This window comes from Squalius cephalus (assembly GCF_949319135.1).
Source record: "Squalius cephalus genome assembly, chromosome: 15".
Taxonomy (NCBI): Eukaryota; Metazoa; Chordata; class Actinopteri; order Cypriniformes; family Leuciscidae; genus Squalius; species Squalius cephalus.
Genome location: NC_137136.1, coordinates 35,529,232 through 35,547,369, shown reverse-complemented (window position 1 = coordinate 35,547,369; position 18,138 = coordinate 35,529,232). Strand labels below are relative to the sequence as shown.

Here is an 18,138-nt window from a genome sequence, read left to right as displayed (position 1 = left end):
CTTTGAAACGAATTTCGTTTTGTATTAATTTTATCTTAATTTTAATCCATGTTTCATTATTTTGTATAATCACAACACGTTCAGACATGAACCGAAACTCAGCGTATAGGTAACCTAGGCTACTCGCCTCAGAGACCTAAACTAATTAGAAATATCCCATATCTATTATTTACAGAAAGCTTGAAATTTCTACTTTTAAACAGAACCATTCAAAACTAAATAAAAGTAGGCTATAGGCTAATCCGTAAGAAATCCATTTTTCTCCGGCGCGTTCACTACTGCGAAGATCGCGAGTCAGTGTCAACTTCATCTTTGCAGCTGACACAGAAACACTTGTTTATTAATAAACAATTAAAATGTCATAATATTTTTTTTTACAGCGTTTAGGTGCCGTTTATATGAACGCGTCACCACTGCATGAGAGAGAGAGAGAGAGAGAGAGAGAGAGACACACACACACGCAAGGTCTCTCCCTCTCTGCCGTGCGCTCGCTACACGGTTTGCATGCGCGCTTTTGCTCGCTCGCTCGCTCGCTCTAGATTCGCAGGAGATTTGAACTAATTTCCAGGCATCATAACATTACAAAAGGCAATTGTAATATTTTTTTATTACTATTTTGGTATGATGAACATTCACCCGCCAGTGTGGCGGATAGCCTTTTGAGATTTACTCGCCAAACGGAAAATCTAACCGCACTTGGCGCTTGTTAATTTCGGACCCTGGCTGCGGGCCAATAAAAACTGGCGGCCTGCGGGCCGTAGTTTGGACACCCATGATATAGACCCAGTTAGATGGGGCTTCGAAAATTTACTACCTCGTCAGATGACGTTTACTACTTTTTACTGGCCTTAAAGGGTTAGTTCACCCAAAAATGAAAATTATGTCAGTAATTACTCACCCTCATTTTGTTCCAACTGCGTAAAACCTTCGTTCATCTTCGGAACATAAATTAAGATATTTTTGATTAAATCTGAGCGTTGTCTCACTCCTCCATAGGCTTCTAAGGGACCGAAACTTGCTGGCCCAGAAAAGTCATTAAAGAGATAGTTAATATAGTCCAAGTGACTACAGTGGCTTAATCTTAAGTATATCAAGCGGCGAGAATACTTTTTGTGCGCAAAAACAAACAAAAATAACGACTTTATTCCACTATTCATTTCCTTCTCTCTGGGCCTCTAGTTGGTTCACGTAGTGTTTTTGCGTAGCGCGTCTGTGTTACACGTCACCACGTAGGCTCACAATTGGCCGAAGCTGTGTGTGATGCGTGATGACGTGCAACACAGACGCGCAGCGCAAAAACACTACGAGGCCAAGAGAGAAGGAAATGAATAGTGGAATAAAGTCGTTATTTTTGTTTGTTTTTGCGCACAAAAAGTATTCTCGTCGCTTGATACTTAAGATTAAGCCACTGTAGTCACTTGGACTATATTAACGATCTCTTTAATGACTTTTCTGGGCCAGCAAGTTTCGGTCCCTTAGAAGCCTATGGAGGAGTGATCAGCTCTCAGATTTAATCAAAAATATCTTAATTTGTGTTCCGAAGATGAACGAAGGTCTTACGCGGTTGGAACAACATGAGGGTGAGTAATTACTGACAGAATTTTCATTTTTGGGTGAACTAACCCTTTAATTTGGCATAATTTAATTTACTACCTTTTACTACCTTTTACAACCCCGCGGAAACCCTGTACACCGACCTTTGGCTATGTTATAAAGGAACAGGCTCTACCGTTTGAAAGTTATTAAACAACATCGCATGCTGCATTTCAAATAAAGCGCACGCCTAAAACGGCTGTAATATAGACCTAAACAATGAACGAATGAGTGAGACGTTTCAAATATGGCCAGGCCCAGGCAGGCTAGCCTTAAAAGCTTTTTTCAGAGGCCAGACGCGACGGACGATGGTGAATCAGGAACACCTGAAGCCTCAGATGTCCAGACAGCTCCACCACCACCGGAGAAAAAGCCGAAGTGTAGGGCGTATCGGATGGAATGGAGTGACAAGTTCCCATGGCTAAGATGTGAGGTAGTTGATGGTAACGAAAAAAATGTTCTGTTCGCACTGCGAAAAGGCAGGACAACGCAATGGATTCACAAGAGGGTCGAATAATTTGAGAATGTCTGCTCTCATTGAACAGTCAGAGCAATGACCATGTTGCGGCGCTCAATTTAATTTGTTTGTTCCAGTTCATTTGACAAGGAGTCATTTCACGGTGGCCAATTTAAATGTTACCAGCTAAAATGAGACATACTGAGAGTGTATAATTAAGTTCGCTTGAGTAAAAACAATAGGCTACTATTCAGATATTTTATGTGGGGAAGGGGGATTGGTTTGTTTAACTATGAATGTGAAACCATAGTAAAAACAACTGGCGTTGATTGACACCAATCGGACGTTTATGTTTTTTTTCGTCTATTTGAAAGTTAGGCTAATAAACATGTTGCATTCTATACGGCCTGATTATGTCATTTTTTCAGTTACATAGCCTGCCTCCAGTTTTCCTCAACTTGACTAATTAAGAGGCGATATTTGACCGGCATATCATAAAAATGTCCGGAAAACGAAACCTCTGCTGGTCACGTTGACCGGCACCTTTTTTTCTAGCAGAAACTATGGTGTGCGCGTGTGTGTGTGAGAGAGAGAGAGAGAGAGAGAGTGAGAGAGAGTGTGTGCGTGTGTGTACACAAAATGTTCCTTAATGACATTTTATTATTTTCCGTGACCTAATCTAAAGTGAGAACTATTTATGGTTAATACGTTGTTAACAAAGCATTATCTAACTCTTTACAGAAGAGCTAATTAAACAATAATACTTGGTTAATTACAGTGACAGTGAACAAAGATTTCGCTATTTGTATATAGTCTCTTAATACTGTATATTAACTACAGCTTATATACTATTATATACTATTCATTAACTATAAACTAATAGTTTAAAATTATTTATAAGCGCTGTTACTGTATACTTGTGATAAAGTGTTACCATTATTTCAAACCGGTCGCATTAAGTGTAATTGTTCCTTTTGTATGTGATGGAGTGATTCTTCTTTTTCAAAAATAACACAAAATAAACAAAGCTGATATGAATTTGACTGATACCATTATCATTATTATTTTCAAGATTTCCATAGATATGGTGATATATTGTTATCGTGTGTTATTTTGGCCATGATAATCATGTAGTGATAAAGCTGATATGATGACAGCCCTGGTTCAGGTGAAACACAAACCACTTCCCTCTTTTCAGCTGCACACACACACATTTTGAGGCAATGCTCACGCTTTTACAAGGGTCTGTTTGCACAAGCATTACAAGGCAAGTTGATTTACAGCAAACATTTGTAGTTTAGAAAACCCTCTTCACTGTATCCTGCAACTGTTGTCTGGTTTGTAGTTCGTCCGGTTTATTTAACTGTTAGTTTTACTTTCTTTTGGGAGATAATAATATAGTAAGATGTAAATGTTCCGCTTCAGGGAGACTCCTCACCGCTGCCTTCTACCGCCGGCAGGATCTGACGGCTCAAGCTGGAATCTGTCGCTGAACCACCGGATGGGGCTTACACCAAAGATATACTGTATACACACTGTATACACTATCTACTGTACATATTAATCCTTATTCACTCCGAGTCTTTATGGTAGATATGATCTTACCACAGTTCCTCCAGTTTACAGTGAGGATTCGCCAGTACAGCAGAGAACAGCTTCACTCCTGAGTCTCCTAGTTTATTCCCAGACAGATCCAGTGTTCTCAGGTGGGAGGGGTTTGATCTCAGAGCTGAAGCCAGAGCAGCACAACCTTCATCTGTCACACCACACTTACTCAACCTGTAGAGAACAATGACACACATTAAGCCTATATCCAGAGATAAACATGACACTTGAAAAATAAATAACGTAATGCTGTCAATATGAAATATATACAAATATTCATTAGAAAAAAAGTTGTTAAATTACATCAGTTAGGATAAGGGGATTCAATATACAGTTTGTACAGTATAAAAATCATTATTTCTATGGAAAATTCCCATAAAACATGGAAACCCCACGTGTGTGTGCGTGTGTGTGTGTGTGTGTGTGTGTGTGTGTGTGTGTGTGTGTGTGTGTAATGAATTATTTGTAAGCATTTTAAGGAACTTGTGTGTTTTAGGACTGGGAGAAAAAAAATCGACTATCACAATATTTTGGGTCACGATTTTAAAATAGATTTTTTATTATTCCAGAATCAATATTGATTCAACTTAAATTGCTTTAGTTTTATCCTTGCTTATAGACGAGGTTGACAGAAGTTAGCCACTTTTGCTCTAACAGAGGATGAAATGTGTCGTTATCTATGAGTGTTGTAATATCCATTTCAAGTGGACGTGTGGAAGAGACGTGAGACTGAAAGCACTGAAAGCCCTCGCGCTGCTCATGTGCTGAGAGAGAGATAAGACAGTAGAGCTGCACGATTCATCTTTAAAATACTGTGTTCTCCATTCAAACACACACACGATCTTCTTCTGCATTCTCTTGGAGAATTTGGGACCTCTCCTATAGCTTACAGTATCTCCAGCAGTGGAGAATACCCTCTCAGAAAGGGCAGAATATGCTTGAACACACATGTAAGATCCAGACAGGATCTTAGACTTCACTTGTTTCACTACTGGATGAATCAGCGTTCTATCAGTTAATAAACTTCTCTCTGTTTATGTCTATGACGCGGTGAGTCACGCAGGCGTTGGGCTAACGTTACTCCGCCGTGGTGCGACCCGACCGGTGTAAAGTAGCCCCGAGTCTAAATGTTTATTACAGGCTTACCGTAGTGATTCAGGATAAGACAAAAACACGGTTTGAAAAAAGGCATTCATGATGTATTCGCTTATTGTATAATACAATACCATCATATTACAGACAACTGCTGGTGTAATTATGCAGTTGTGGAGACGAATGATGATTCCAGAGCAATACATGCATATACACTACCAGTCAAACGTTCGGGATCGGTAATATTTTTAATATTTTAATATTTTTTATATTCAAAAATAACAGTAATATTGTGAAATATTATTCCAATGTAAAACAGCTCTTTTCTACGTGAATATATAGTAAAGTGTAACTTTCTATTCATCAAAGAATCTTGATTGAAAATTGTACACGACTGTTTTCAACACTGATAATAATAATAAAGACTGTTTATTGAGCATCAAATCATATTAGAATGATTTCTGAAGGATCATGTGACACTGAAGACTGGAGTAATGATGCTGAAATTCTGCTTTGATCACAGGAATAAATTACATTTTAAAATATATTAAAATAAAAAAAACATTTATCTTAAATTGTGATAATATTTAATAACATTAGTTTTTTTTTAGTTTTTTTAAATCAAATAAATGCCGCCTTGGTGAGCAGAAGAGACTTCTTTTAAAAACATGATAAGTCTTACCGATCCAGAACTTTTGAACGGCAGTGTGTGTGTTGTGATTTGGTTGTGGACAGCACTGAGCACAACGATTGAGGAACCAAACAGTTTATTGAGAGACAATCCAAAGTCATAGTCCATTAAAACAGGCAGAAGGTCAGAGCTCAGAAAATCAGTCCAAACTAACAAACAAATCCAGAGAGCAAGACAAGAAGGAGAAAATCAGGGGGTTATTCCAGAAAGCAGGTTGTGTGACAGACCCGGGTATGTTTAAGGGTCAGTAAGCGGATAACCTCAACTCTGGGTTCCACAAACAGAGGGAACTTACAGGGTATGTCAGTAGCCATAGCATCTCCGGAGCAGGTTCTGTTCCAGGGTCAGTTTACTCCAGAGGTGTTCAGCGCATGCGTGCCCTATTGATGAGGCTCCGGGGCCTGAGAGTTATATCTATATAAAGCGCTTTTAAAACAAGGTAATGTTCATTTTATTATAACGTCATTTTATTATGTTGGTTATGAAATACAATTTGAAAAGTAGTCAGATTTAAATGATTATTAAAATATACGATCATATTTCCATAAGAGTGTTATAAACAATCAAAGGAGGATTCTGTCCGTTGTCCTTACTGCTGCTAAAAAGGTTATCTTAAAACTTTGGTTGGAACCAACTACCCCAGCTATGTCTATCTGGATGTCATATCTACTGGACATTGCCCTTCTGGAGTGTACCACAGCTAAAGTGCTCGGAGCCAATAGAAAGACAATACAATTTTGGTTGGACCTTATTGAGACTTTATCAAGAAGTTTTTGAGATCCTTCTAAGTTTTGGTCAATTTTATTTTAATTTCTTGTCAAATTTATCTATTCTGTGTATTTATATTTAGTCTTACGGTTATGGGCAATCTTGGGCTTTGTTGTAAATAGTTAAATACACAAAATGTTTAATAAATAAAGAATCACAAAAAAAAGAGTGTTATAAACACTCACTTCCAGCCAATGGTCACACACGGGTTAATGATATCGTCATGAAGTGACACAAGTGCATTCTGAAGCTCACATGAGAAGTGATGTGGAAGCGCAGATGAGCGGCATTCCTGTGAGTTTCACAATTCGCTTATATCACGCTTCAGAACGTGCTGACGTTTAAGTCAAACATGAACTGTGTGTGTGTGTGTGTGTTGGCCGGAAGCAAAGGTTTATATTGTAAAAAGTTTTAAATATTTCTTTCACTTCAGAAGCATGATTCATCAGCTGGGGTTTATGGATTACCGTCATATGTTCACTTTGTGTGGTTTTTGAATCCACTTGCATTACATGGACTCACAGAGATGATTATTATGACCGCCGCTAGCGTAGCTAGCGAAAGCGGTCATATAGGGATTGTCAAAGTTTTTTTTTTTTTTTTCCCGTCATCTACTGAATTTTTCGTCAACGATACCAGGGACACCGAAACACCGGGGAACATGAAATTTGGTGGGCATGTAGCCCCACTAGACTTTTACGGAAAAATTTCGTTTGGTCCCCGGGGGCCACTCCCCCCCCCCCCCCCCCCCCGCGCTGGGCCCCCCGAAACCCAAAAAATGCAGTTTTTCCTAAATAACTACCTGAACCGTGGCACCGAGGATGAAGAAATTTTTATAGTATGTTGGTCTTAAGGGCCCACATCAACCTAGCCCATAATCGATTGTCAAAGTTTTTTTTTTTTTTTTTTCCCGTCATCTACTGAATTTTTTGTCAACGATACCAGGGACACCGAAACACCGGGGAACATGAAATTTGGTGGGCATGTAGCCCCACTAGACTTTTACGGAAAAATTTCGTTTGGTCCCCGGGGGCCACTCCCCCCCCCGCGCTGGGCCCCCCGAAACCCAAAAAATGCAGTTTTTCCTAAATAACTACCTGAACCGTGGCACCGAGGATGAAGAAATTTTTATGGTATGTTGGTCTTAAGGGCCCACATCAACCTAGCCCATAATCGATTGTCAAAGTTTTTTTTTTTTTTTTTCCCGTCATCTACTGAATTTTCCGTCAACGATACCAGGGACACCGAAACACAGGGGAACATGAAATTTGGTGGGCATGTAGCCCCACTAGACTTTTATGGAAAAATTTCGTTTGGTCCCCGGGGGCCACTCCCCCCCCCCCCCCCCGAAACCCAAAAAATGCAGTTTTTCCTAAATAACTACCTGAACCGTGGCACCGAGGATGAAGAAATTTTTATGGTATGTTGCTCTTAAGGGCCCACATCAACCTAGCCCATAATCACTCATTTGTGATTTGCACCCCTTCCCATAAAAAATGAAAATGCAATATTATTCTGCTTTAATCGCCCCTATCTTCAGTTGAGATGTTCAGAACTGCACCATATTTCAAGTGTATGATTAACTTGACATCCTCTGGGGATATGCTAAGTTTCGTAGAATTTCATCCATGGGGGGGTATAAAATAAATTCATTTATGTGCACATTTAGTGACTGTACACTCATCGACCTGTAGATGGTGGTGTTGAGCGAAGGGTTGCTGGTTTAGGATGATACTGTCACACACACACACATGCAGGAATACAAACAAACGCAAGCATGCACACACACTGACATCCACACGCACAGACACACACCCATACACACACATACAAATCCACATGCACAGACACACACACACAAACACACACACGCACACACATGTAAGCACGCATACATACACGCACAGACACACACACACACACAGACACACACATACACAAACACACACACATACACAAACAGACAGACATGCACATACTACTACTTTTTTTAGGTATATATATAAACACGCAATACAGCCAAATTGCTCCACGTCATTTATTTTTGTGGAAAGCCAGTGCAGGCCTGAGCGGCGGTCATATTTTGTACCGCCATGCGGTACATCTAGTTTGCTTACACTACAATAAGGTTTCATTTGTTACACACTAGTTAACTACATTAGTTAACATGAACGAACCATGAAAGATTCTTCTACAACCAGGGACGTGCACAGGGGGGTTGCTCAGGTTGCCCTGGGCAACTGCCCATATGCCCTTCTCGACTCACGTTGCCCTTCCGAGGGGGGAAAAAAATCAATCAATAAATCGTACAATGAATGCAGAATTTCACGTAGGCCTAGACAAAAAAAAAAAAAAAAAAAAAAAAAAAAAATCGCAAAGCCTCATTCACTTCCATTCGGGCACCGAAAGTGAAAGTCAGTAGGGGAAGGGCAAACTCTGTTTACGTGGCTGCAGCGCTGCACGCGACTGGTGTAGCAGTCGATTCTGTTCCCTACCGGAATTGCTGTTCCCTTTACGCAATCATACTACAAATCATGTGTAGTTGCCCAGTTACCATACGTACCATCACTGAACTGAATACGAGCAAGAAGCACAAATGAATGTACGGGAAGCCAAAAGGTTTAAGCGGTTTTTAAATGTTTTATTATTATTAGAAGCAAGTTTTTTCCCATCTGTCAATTCAATCCAGATTATTTCTTTTCAAATTTAAAACAATAAAAAATAAAAAAAAAAATAATAATAAAAAAAAAAAAACAATAATATGAGGAACTCTTTTTTTCATGTGTATTTTGGTGACATTTAACATATTGTTAATACATTTTGTATACTGTTTACAAAGTTGTATATCATAAACCTGTCATCTCTGACGTTTTGCAATCTCTTTATAAATAATAATAAGACCATAATATGAGGCATTGAGTATGGACATAAACATGGTCAGATAAGGCAATTTGTATGGGCAAAATTCAACTGAATATATTCAGACATAATACAAAAACTATGAACAAGTGCAAGATTAATTCAATTCACAGAAATATTACTGGTGAAGTTCTAGTGAAGTTCTCTGACACATGACATACATCACCAGTAGGGGGCAGTCCTGTTTCTTTCTCAGTTATAGCGTGCACTGAAGACAATAATGTGCAACGATGTGTTAACCTCTCTCTGGTGCGTATTGACAGCAAGCGACGAGCTCATAAACGTGTGAGAAACACATTTTTAAGTAGACTATCTTGTTTATGAACAGCTCAAATAGAAATAAAATATTAATGATTCAGTTATTAATGGTTTTTACATGCTTGTCATGGGCATTTGTAGCATAAAAGAGTGTTAAAATAACTTTTTAGAGAACTTATACTGTAAGTGCAAATATTGCATCCCATTTTAGCAACCCTAATTCCCACATTGTGGAATTATTCACACTGTGAATTTAACACATTTCTTTGACATTTAAATAACCTATAAAAGATATTTTGCAAGGACACAATGACGAAAATGTGACTTATGTAAGTCTAACATAAAATGATATTGCATTTTAATTAGGGCTGTCAGTTAAACGCACTATTAACGGCGTTAACGCAAACCCATTTTAACGGCGTCAATTTTTTTATCGCGCGATTAACGTCTAGCAAACTTTGTAGGTTTTTTTTTCACATGCTTTTGCAACAACTAGTAACGTTAGTAAAACTACAACACCACCGGATCTAGCTTGACCAGAAACAAAACAGGCACGCCGCACACACTTGTTTGGGCTTGCGAGCCGGCCAAAGAGTAGACAAGAAGCTACGTCTAGGACAACTAGTATCGGACGCGCACTTTCTCAGTTTATGGCCAGCAATAAAATCGCCGAATGGCGCCGCCGGTGTTTGTACACTCATAGAGAATAATGTGTTCGAATTTTAAATACGAGGCACTGCGCCTCGCTTCTCGTGTGCGACCCCCTTTAACGTTACGTTTTGAGTGGATGAATGATAAGCACGAGACGCCGAAATGGATGGCAATAAGATTCTGAATGGAAAGTTTAATTTTAAAAATGTGGCCAAATGGTTCCATTGACAAGACCAAAGTGATCTGTGTGTTTTGTCGTTGTGAACTGAGCTATCATCGCAGCACGCCCAGTCTGAAATACCACTTGATGGCCAAGCACACACACAGCTGATGCGAATTCTCCGCCCCCCGTCAATATCAGGACCTCGTCAGTATTTCTTTCACCCTTTTATTGATGGACAGTGTTACATTGTGTGAGAGATTATTTGCTCCAAGTGAGAATGTTAGTGTGAAATTGAACACTACAGTATATGCCAATGTTGTTTTCAATAAAAAACATTTGCACAAAGCAAGCCGATCCACTTTTCCATATTGATAAGAGCATTAAAATGAGAAAAAAATGCAAAGAGACATTTAGAATAGATAAAAATGTTGATTAATTGCGATTAATCACGAGTTAACTATGATTTAATGTGATTAATCGTTGTAACGATATTAGCTCAAAGGGGAAATATTAATAATAATCCATAATTACCAATTATGATTAATTATTAATATTTGGGTCAGTTAATTAGATTAACTTTGAGGTAAGCCAAATTAATATTACAATCAATTAATCAGTTCCAACGAACTCTTTGATTATTCATTTATTCTAAGAAAAATGTATCTTTCAGGGTCACTGACAAATGATTATTTCTTATCGTGTACAGCAATTAGAGCATGTAACAGGATCAAAATCGTAAAAGGGACTTTGTATGCAAACAGAGGATCAGAAATCAAATTCATAATTGTGCACAAGTTTTATTAACTAAATCACAAACATAACTAAACAAACAAACAAACAAACAAACATACATACATACATTCATCCATACATACAAGCATAGGTAAAGTGGTGAGTGTTATGGAACCGGAAGCAGGTAATAGAACTATGGAGCAAGATCTATTTCAGTATGAAAAGAACCATCAGCTTATTTCAGAGCACCTCATGAAATTTATACTTGCATGGTCAATTCTTGAAGTGGTTGAAGATTGAATTCGTCGTTGGGTCCTTGAGTGTCAAATGTCACTGTATGAGTTGCATCCTTTCTTCTCCGTTGGATGAAGGAGATAGGATGAACTTGTATTGTTCTCATGGCTGGAGTGCAGATTCTGGCCTACACGCTCTGGGCCGGCAGGACACAAAGAGCACATGGTGAGAGTTGCAAGGGACTTCGTCCGTGTTGAATGAAGTCACTGAACTCCTGAAGTTGTCCTTGATGCTGGAGTGAGCACATGTCCTGGATGCTTCGAAGCCTCCTGCCCTGGGCCTGTTGAGGCCACGCTGGACCGCACGGCATCTTTAAGGCAAGAATTGTCCGTTTTCTTCTTTGTTGGATTTAAGAAAGGCAGTCTGACTCGGCCTGGAGGTTGAGGAGGTTCACTTGGAGCTGCAGTTTAGGTCCGAGGACAAGAGCTAAGAGGGCCGGATCTTGTGGTCAGTGACTTTTAAAGCGTGAAGATGGCACACCCATTTGGAGGTATAAGAGCCAATAAGAAGTGTCTTCCTTTGGAGGGAAAATGTCTTTTTTATGACCTTTGTTCAAGAATGCTCATTTGCAATGTGTACTTTCATTGGGTGTTTAAGAAAAGAATCTTCAAGATTCTTTTAATTCTAATGCGTAAATTAACAAATTGGGGACGCAGATTGGAGTGTATAGAGACCAAATACGCCACACATCTAATTTTGGTAAACCATAGTATGCAACAAAGTCTGAAAATCATGAGGTGGGAGAATTAGATACATGTCTACACATTTCTCAAGAGGTTATACATAGAATACATATGATTAATAGGGTTTATCTCTCCTTCTCAGTGAGAATTAAGTGAGAGTCCCGTTTTGGTTGTATAATCAAATATATATCAAAGTATATACATAATAGTACCCAAGCCAGTAAATCATTCACAAAATGTTCTGGAATGTATGTTAATTTCATGTTAGTCAGTTCATTGCTAAATGAATGCAGGAGAGTTTGTTTTGCAGATTGTTTCTGTAAAAAATGTTTCATTATTTGCGAATCAAGCTGAACTATTAGGCCTATTATGTAGGCTAAGCTTTGTACTTGGCATTATTTTGATTACATTGACTACAACTCACAAGATTTGGAAAAAGATATAGACCCGGACAATAACTTCTTCTACACCATCAATAATAACTGCAGATACTACACTGATGATCAGTACATTAAAATGATTAAATCAAATGGTAAATTATCAATTATACACTTCAATAGCAGAAGCCTGTGTGCCAACTTTAATAACATTAAGTATTATTTACATAGATTTTCAGAAGCATTTAAAATTATAGCTATATCTGAAACATGGATCAACTCGGAAAAAGGGATGGACTTTGAGCTGGATGGTTATGAACTTAGATATAACAATAGACCAAACAAGACTGGAGGAGGAGTAGCAATATATGTAGATAAAACTCTGAACTTTAAGGTGCTGGAAAATATGACAGCTGTGGTTGATAACTTATGAATGTATTAGAATGTATTCCAATAGAATTATATGTGGAAAAATCTAAAAATGTCATCATAAGTTGTATATATAGAGCACCAGGCTCGTACAATTCAAGGACTGGATGGAGTGTATGTTTACAAAAAAAAAAGCTATAAAAACATTTTTATATGTGGGGATTTCAATATTGACCTGTTGAATCCTAATAAACATAAAATTACTGATGAATTTATTAATACAATGCATAGCATGAGTCTATTTCCGTTAATGACCAGACCAAGTAGAATTACATCTTATTGTGCCACCCTAATTGACAATATTTTTACTAATAACAACACAGTGAATGGTTTATTAATTATTGATATCAGTGACTATCTGCCAGTTTTTACAGTTTATGATTGCAACTATAGGATTAATAAGCCCGACAAGCAAACAGAATTTAGAAGAGTGAGGTCAGAGGAATCTATTAACAAACTGAAAAAAGATCTGCTGGCACAGAACTGGGATATAATATATCAGGAAAAAAACATTAACAATGCATATGACATATTCTTAGAACTTTGTAAGTATGTATATGACAAAAATGCCCAATAAAAGAATATAACAGAAAATTAAGATATACAAATTGCCCATGGATCACAAAGGGAATACAGAACGCATGTAAAAAGAAAAATACACTGTATAGGGAATTCATAAGATGTGGAACCATAGAGAAAGAAAACAAATATAAAAAATATAAAAATAAGTTAACTCAAATTATAAGGGCCTGCAAGAAGGAGTATTATAAGAACAAAATAAATAATAAAATAAACAATATTAAAGGAATATGGGATACAATGAATATTAAAGGAATATGGGATACAATGAATAGTATTATAAGAAATAGTCCTAGACAGATAGGCTATCCTAAGTATTTTATTGACAACAATAAGGAAAATTACAATATGGATGATGTGGCCAACAGTTTCAATCAGTTCTTTGTAAATGTGGGACCTGACCTAGCCGGAAAAATCCCTGATCCTGGGTCATCGGAAGATCATTGTAATAAATTAATAGAGAGAAATCAAAGCTCAGTGTTTCTCAGGCCAGTGGATGAGAATGAAATATTGGAAATTGTGAGCAAATGCAAGAACAAAAAGTCTACCGATTACAATGACATTGAAATGACTATAGTGTCATCGAGGAGATCTCAAAACCATTAGCATATATATGTCATGTATCATTTCAAACAGGTTAATTTCCAAACAAAATGAACACAGCCAAAGTCATACCTCTGTATAAAAATGGGAGCAAACACAACTTCACAAACTACAGACCTGTCTCCTTACTTCCACAATTCTCCAAAATTCTTGAAAAAGTCTTTAGCAACAGATTAGATACATTATTGGATAAACATCAATTACTCACTGACAGTCAGTATGGATTTAGATTAAATAGATCTACATCCATGGAAATAATAGAATCAATTGAGGAAATCACAAGTGCTTTAGATCATAAAAATTATGTAATAGTATTAGACTGGGTGAGGATTAATTTAAGTAAGAGACAGCAGTTTGTGAAGTTGGGAAGCTCCAGGTCAGTATGTTTGGACATTGCTTGCGGTGTCCCCCAGGGGTCAGTGTTGGGACCAAAACTGTTTATTTTGTATATTAATGACATATGCTCATTATCTAAGTTGTTGAAGATGGTTTTATTTGCAGATGATACAAATATATTTTGTTCAGGTGAAAACTTACAGCAACTAGTAATGGATGTCACTAACGAAATGAACAAATTAAAAATATGGTTTGATAGAAATAAATTATCATTAAATTTAAATAAAACTAAAATAATGTTGTTTGGGAATTGCAATATGAATATTTAGGTGAACATACAAATAGATGGGATTATAATTGATAGAGTTTATGAAAATACATTTCTTTGGGTAATTATAGATGACATAATCAGTTGGAAATCACACATTAATCATGTACAATCCAAACCTTTAAGATCAATTGCAATATTAAACAAAGTAAAGCAGGTTCTGGATCAAAAATCACTCCACATATTGTACTGTTCACTAGTTTTACCATATTTCATTTACTGTGCGGAGATTTGGGGACACAACTACAAAAGTTCATTACATTCACTATCTGCTCTCCAAAAAAAGAGCAATAAGAATTATTCACAACACTGGGTATAGGGATCATACTCACTCATTATTCTTACACTCAAAAATCAGGGTTACACTTTATTTCGATAGTCCACTTTAGACATTCTACTAACTATAAGTAACTTTTCAACTACATGTCAACTAACTCTCATTAGAGTATTAGTAGGCTGTAATAGACAGTCAATAGACTGGTAGGTTAAGTTTAGATGTTAGGATTCGGGTTAGGAGAATAAGTTGACTTGTAGTTGCCAAGTAACTTATAGTCAGTAGAATGTCTGTTAGGGGACCAACAAAACAGAGTGTTAGCAAATATTAAACAGACAGTCTACTTATCCTCTAATGACAGATAGTTGACATGTAGTTGCAAAGTTACTTATAGTTAGTAGAATGTCTAAAGTGGACTATCGAAATAAAGTGTTACCAAAATCAGTCACAGATCTTGTGAAGTATCAATCAGCCCAAATAATGTTTAAAGCTAAAAATAATCTATTGCCGAGAAAATATTCAAATATTATTCAGAGCGAGAGAGGGAGGTTATAATTTAACCCTCTGAGGTCTGGGTTTTCTTCACATTGTAGCACAATAAACTTAAATTACTCCGTCATTTGTGGTCACACAGAAAAAGGAATCTGTGAGATGTCTACTTTTATATGTGTCCACTTACAATCAAATCAAAACATTGTGCTTTTGTAAAATAAAGAAAATAAACACGGTGTGGCGTGCTTTCTGCCTCTCCGTCGCGGTGAACTTTTTTTTCTTGAGCACGTCTATAAACTGAGACAAAACTCAGCGAATAATTGTCACACATTTATGAGCCATATATCTTTATAAACATTTAAGTGTGTACTTTTAAATTATCGGATTCAAACTGAAAACAAATATTCTCTGTTTAGAGATTCACATGCAAATCGTCCACGCGTCACGCGAACGCGCTCGTTACCTCAAAAACAAAGCACCAAACTTCATAAGTCAGGGCCCAGATGCCACTGAGTACTGCTGACTTCAACATTCACATGAGTCTCTGTATATGAACATGGTAAAGTGAAAATCAAACATCTTGGAAATGAAAGGTATGTACAATGTTTTTAGGAATGGCACAAAGGGATCTGTCTTTGGATCATTCTTTTCAATAGTGTGATTTTTTGTCATTTGTTGTGTATATTTGGATTATGTTGTGTTGTAAATAAATCCAAACAATCAAAAATCCATTCTTTTTTAAATCTCCTCATTATTTGTGCAAGGTTGCTCAGAATGACAGGGCCTGATAGCTCCTAATAGGGGCATTAGGGAGAGTCTTTGTCTTTCTCAGGTGTGAAAACAATACATATTAATGATGTGTTTACACCTCCCGCATAAAGCTTTCTTACACAAAACACGTCTTACAAATTTTAAATCAATATTTTGTCTTATCTGAATGAGCAGGATGATTTTCACATAGTTTTGGAGCAAATATTCTAGGCTACGTGATACAATTTTCAAAAGTCTTGTGAAGAAATAATCAGTATGGGTTTCATGGCCTTATTTCAGTGACCATTGTTTTTTGTATTTTCACAAACCACGCATAAATGTCATTATCTCAAAACTACAAACTTTTACATACATGCAGTTTATATATTATTGTAGCAGAGTTTGTGCTAAATACAGTGTAAATCAGACTTTAGCCATGTCAGAGCATGTCAGAACACCTCCAGGGCCCAGAAAACACCTCAGACCCCAGAGGGTTAAGGGGGACACATCACTTCAAAACTAACAGGATTTGGACAACCAGGAAAAGTTTTTGCATTTCAAGCTCTGGAGTAAGGCTATGGAACAGTCTCAACGAGGAACTAAAGCAATGTCCAAACATAAATCAGTTTAAAATCAGGTATAAAGATATGGTCTTCAAGGGATACAGGGATGAAGAAGGGGGTGAATAATCAATGAGTATTTTTGGGGCTAGTAATAATCTTCAGTTTCATTGTGTTGTTATTATTACTTTTTAAGGACATGTGTAGTCATGTACAAAATATGCCTTTATCCACATAAAATGTATATAGCCTATCATGTCTTTAGCATGTCTTTATCATACTTCTACGTTTGAAAAGCTGAAGCAAATAGTAGCAGCCCCCAATTGATACTTTGCACGTGACGTCAGTTGTACTGGCTGGCGGGCAAGAACGTCATTCTCTAGCAACGAAAACCAGTAAACTAATCAAGGATCTTGCCAGGACGTTGCCAGTTTTAATATACAAAAGTTGATGTTTTGAGGTGTACACGACATGCCAGATAATTGTTGCGCGATTGGATGCACTAAACGCGTTTGTTGCCCGCCAGATATCACGTGACTGCAAAGTATCAATACAGGACATTAACGCTTATAACGTGAAAAACACTTCACGCGGCTTAATGTACTAAGACAGTCATGTTAAAAGATCAAATTCTGTACACACCTTATTAATAAAGCATATGTAGCCTACAGAATAGCAGATGAGCCCAGATTATGAACGCATTGTGTTTAATTACACGTTAAGCGTCTTCGGGAGGGGGGGTACTGTCACGTGTAGTTGTAGATAACGTGTCCGTTCATGTTTGGACTTTCAGTTTGTGTTTTGATTGGTTCCTGTTTTCCTTTTCTTTTCCCGCCACTCCTTTGTTTCTATGGTTACTATCATTGAGTTCATTTGTCCCAGCGGTGTATGATTAATTATCTTGTTTCTGTTTGCTATATAAGATGCTCCCTTTCCTTCAGTCTTTGTCCGATCTCCGTTGTGTTATGTGTGTTTTCCCTGTCAGCTTGTTCCAGAGTACTATAATTAAAGCTTGAGTTTGTACCTATAATCGAATGGATTTTCTTTTGTGCCAATAATAATGAACGTAACTTTTCAAGAAACTAATGAAAATATAAATTGAAAACTGAATAAAATATCTTTGAAACTGAAAAAGAATAAATCACTGGCAAATTTTTTGACTTCGTTTTTAATACACTGCATATTTTGCTAACTATTTCTCATATTTCTTTCGCTGATCTGAACTTACAAATGCGCTTCCAGAGTTTTCATTTACGCTTCTTAAGTTCTCTTACGAGAGGTCTCTCGTACTGCGTAAGGTATCTTACGCTAGGGGAAAATCCTTTTTCCGCGAGATATTGAAGCCAAAAATTATCCTTAATTTTGAAATAATGCAAAACGCGTTGCAGCAGCATGCAGACATAGGCGAGGCAGCTCGCGCGCCTATTGGCTGGTCTGCGGCAACTGCAGCAGCCTATCAAGCGAGGCCTGGCGTGACGCCAGACCCAATGAGGGTGCTTCGCGC

The 18,138-nt window shown here is 37.5% G+C and overlaps 1 protein-coding gene across 1 annotated transcript in view; it reads right to left on the bottom strand.

Moving 5' to 3' along the window:
* LOC307172576 (NLR family CARD domain-containing protein 3-like) overlaps positions 1 to 18,138 on the bottom strand; it is a 114,319-nt gene that overhangs the window by 37,639 nt on the left and 58,542 nt on the right. The window contains exon 10 of the mRNA XM_079895079.1: positions 3,656 to 3,829. Coding sequence (XP_079751205.1) covers positions 3,656 to 3,829 — 174 coding nt within the window. The remainder of the gene's footprint in view (positions 1 to 3,655; positions 3,830 to 18,138) is intronic.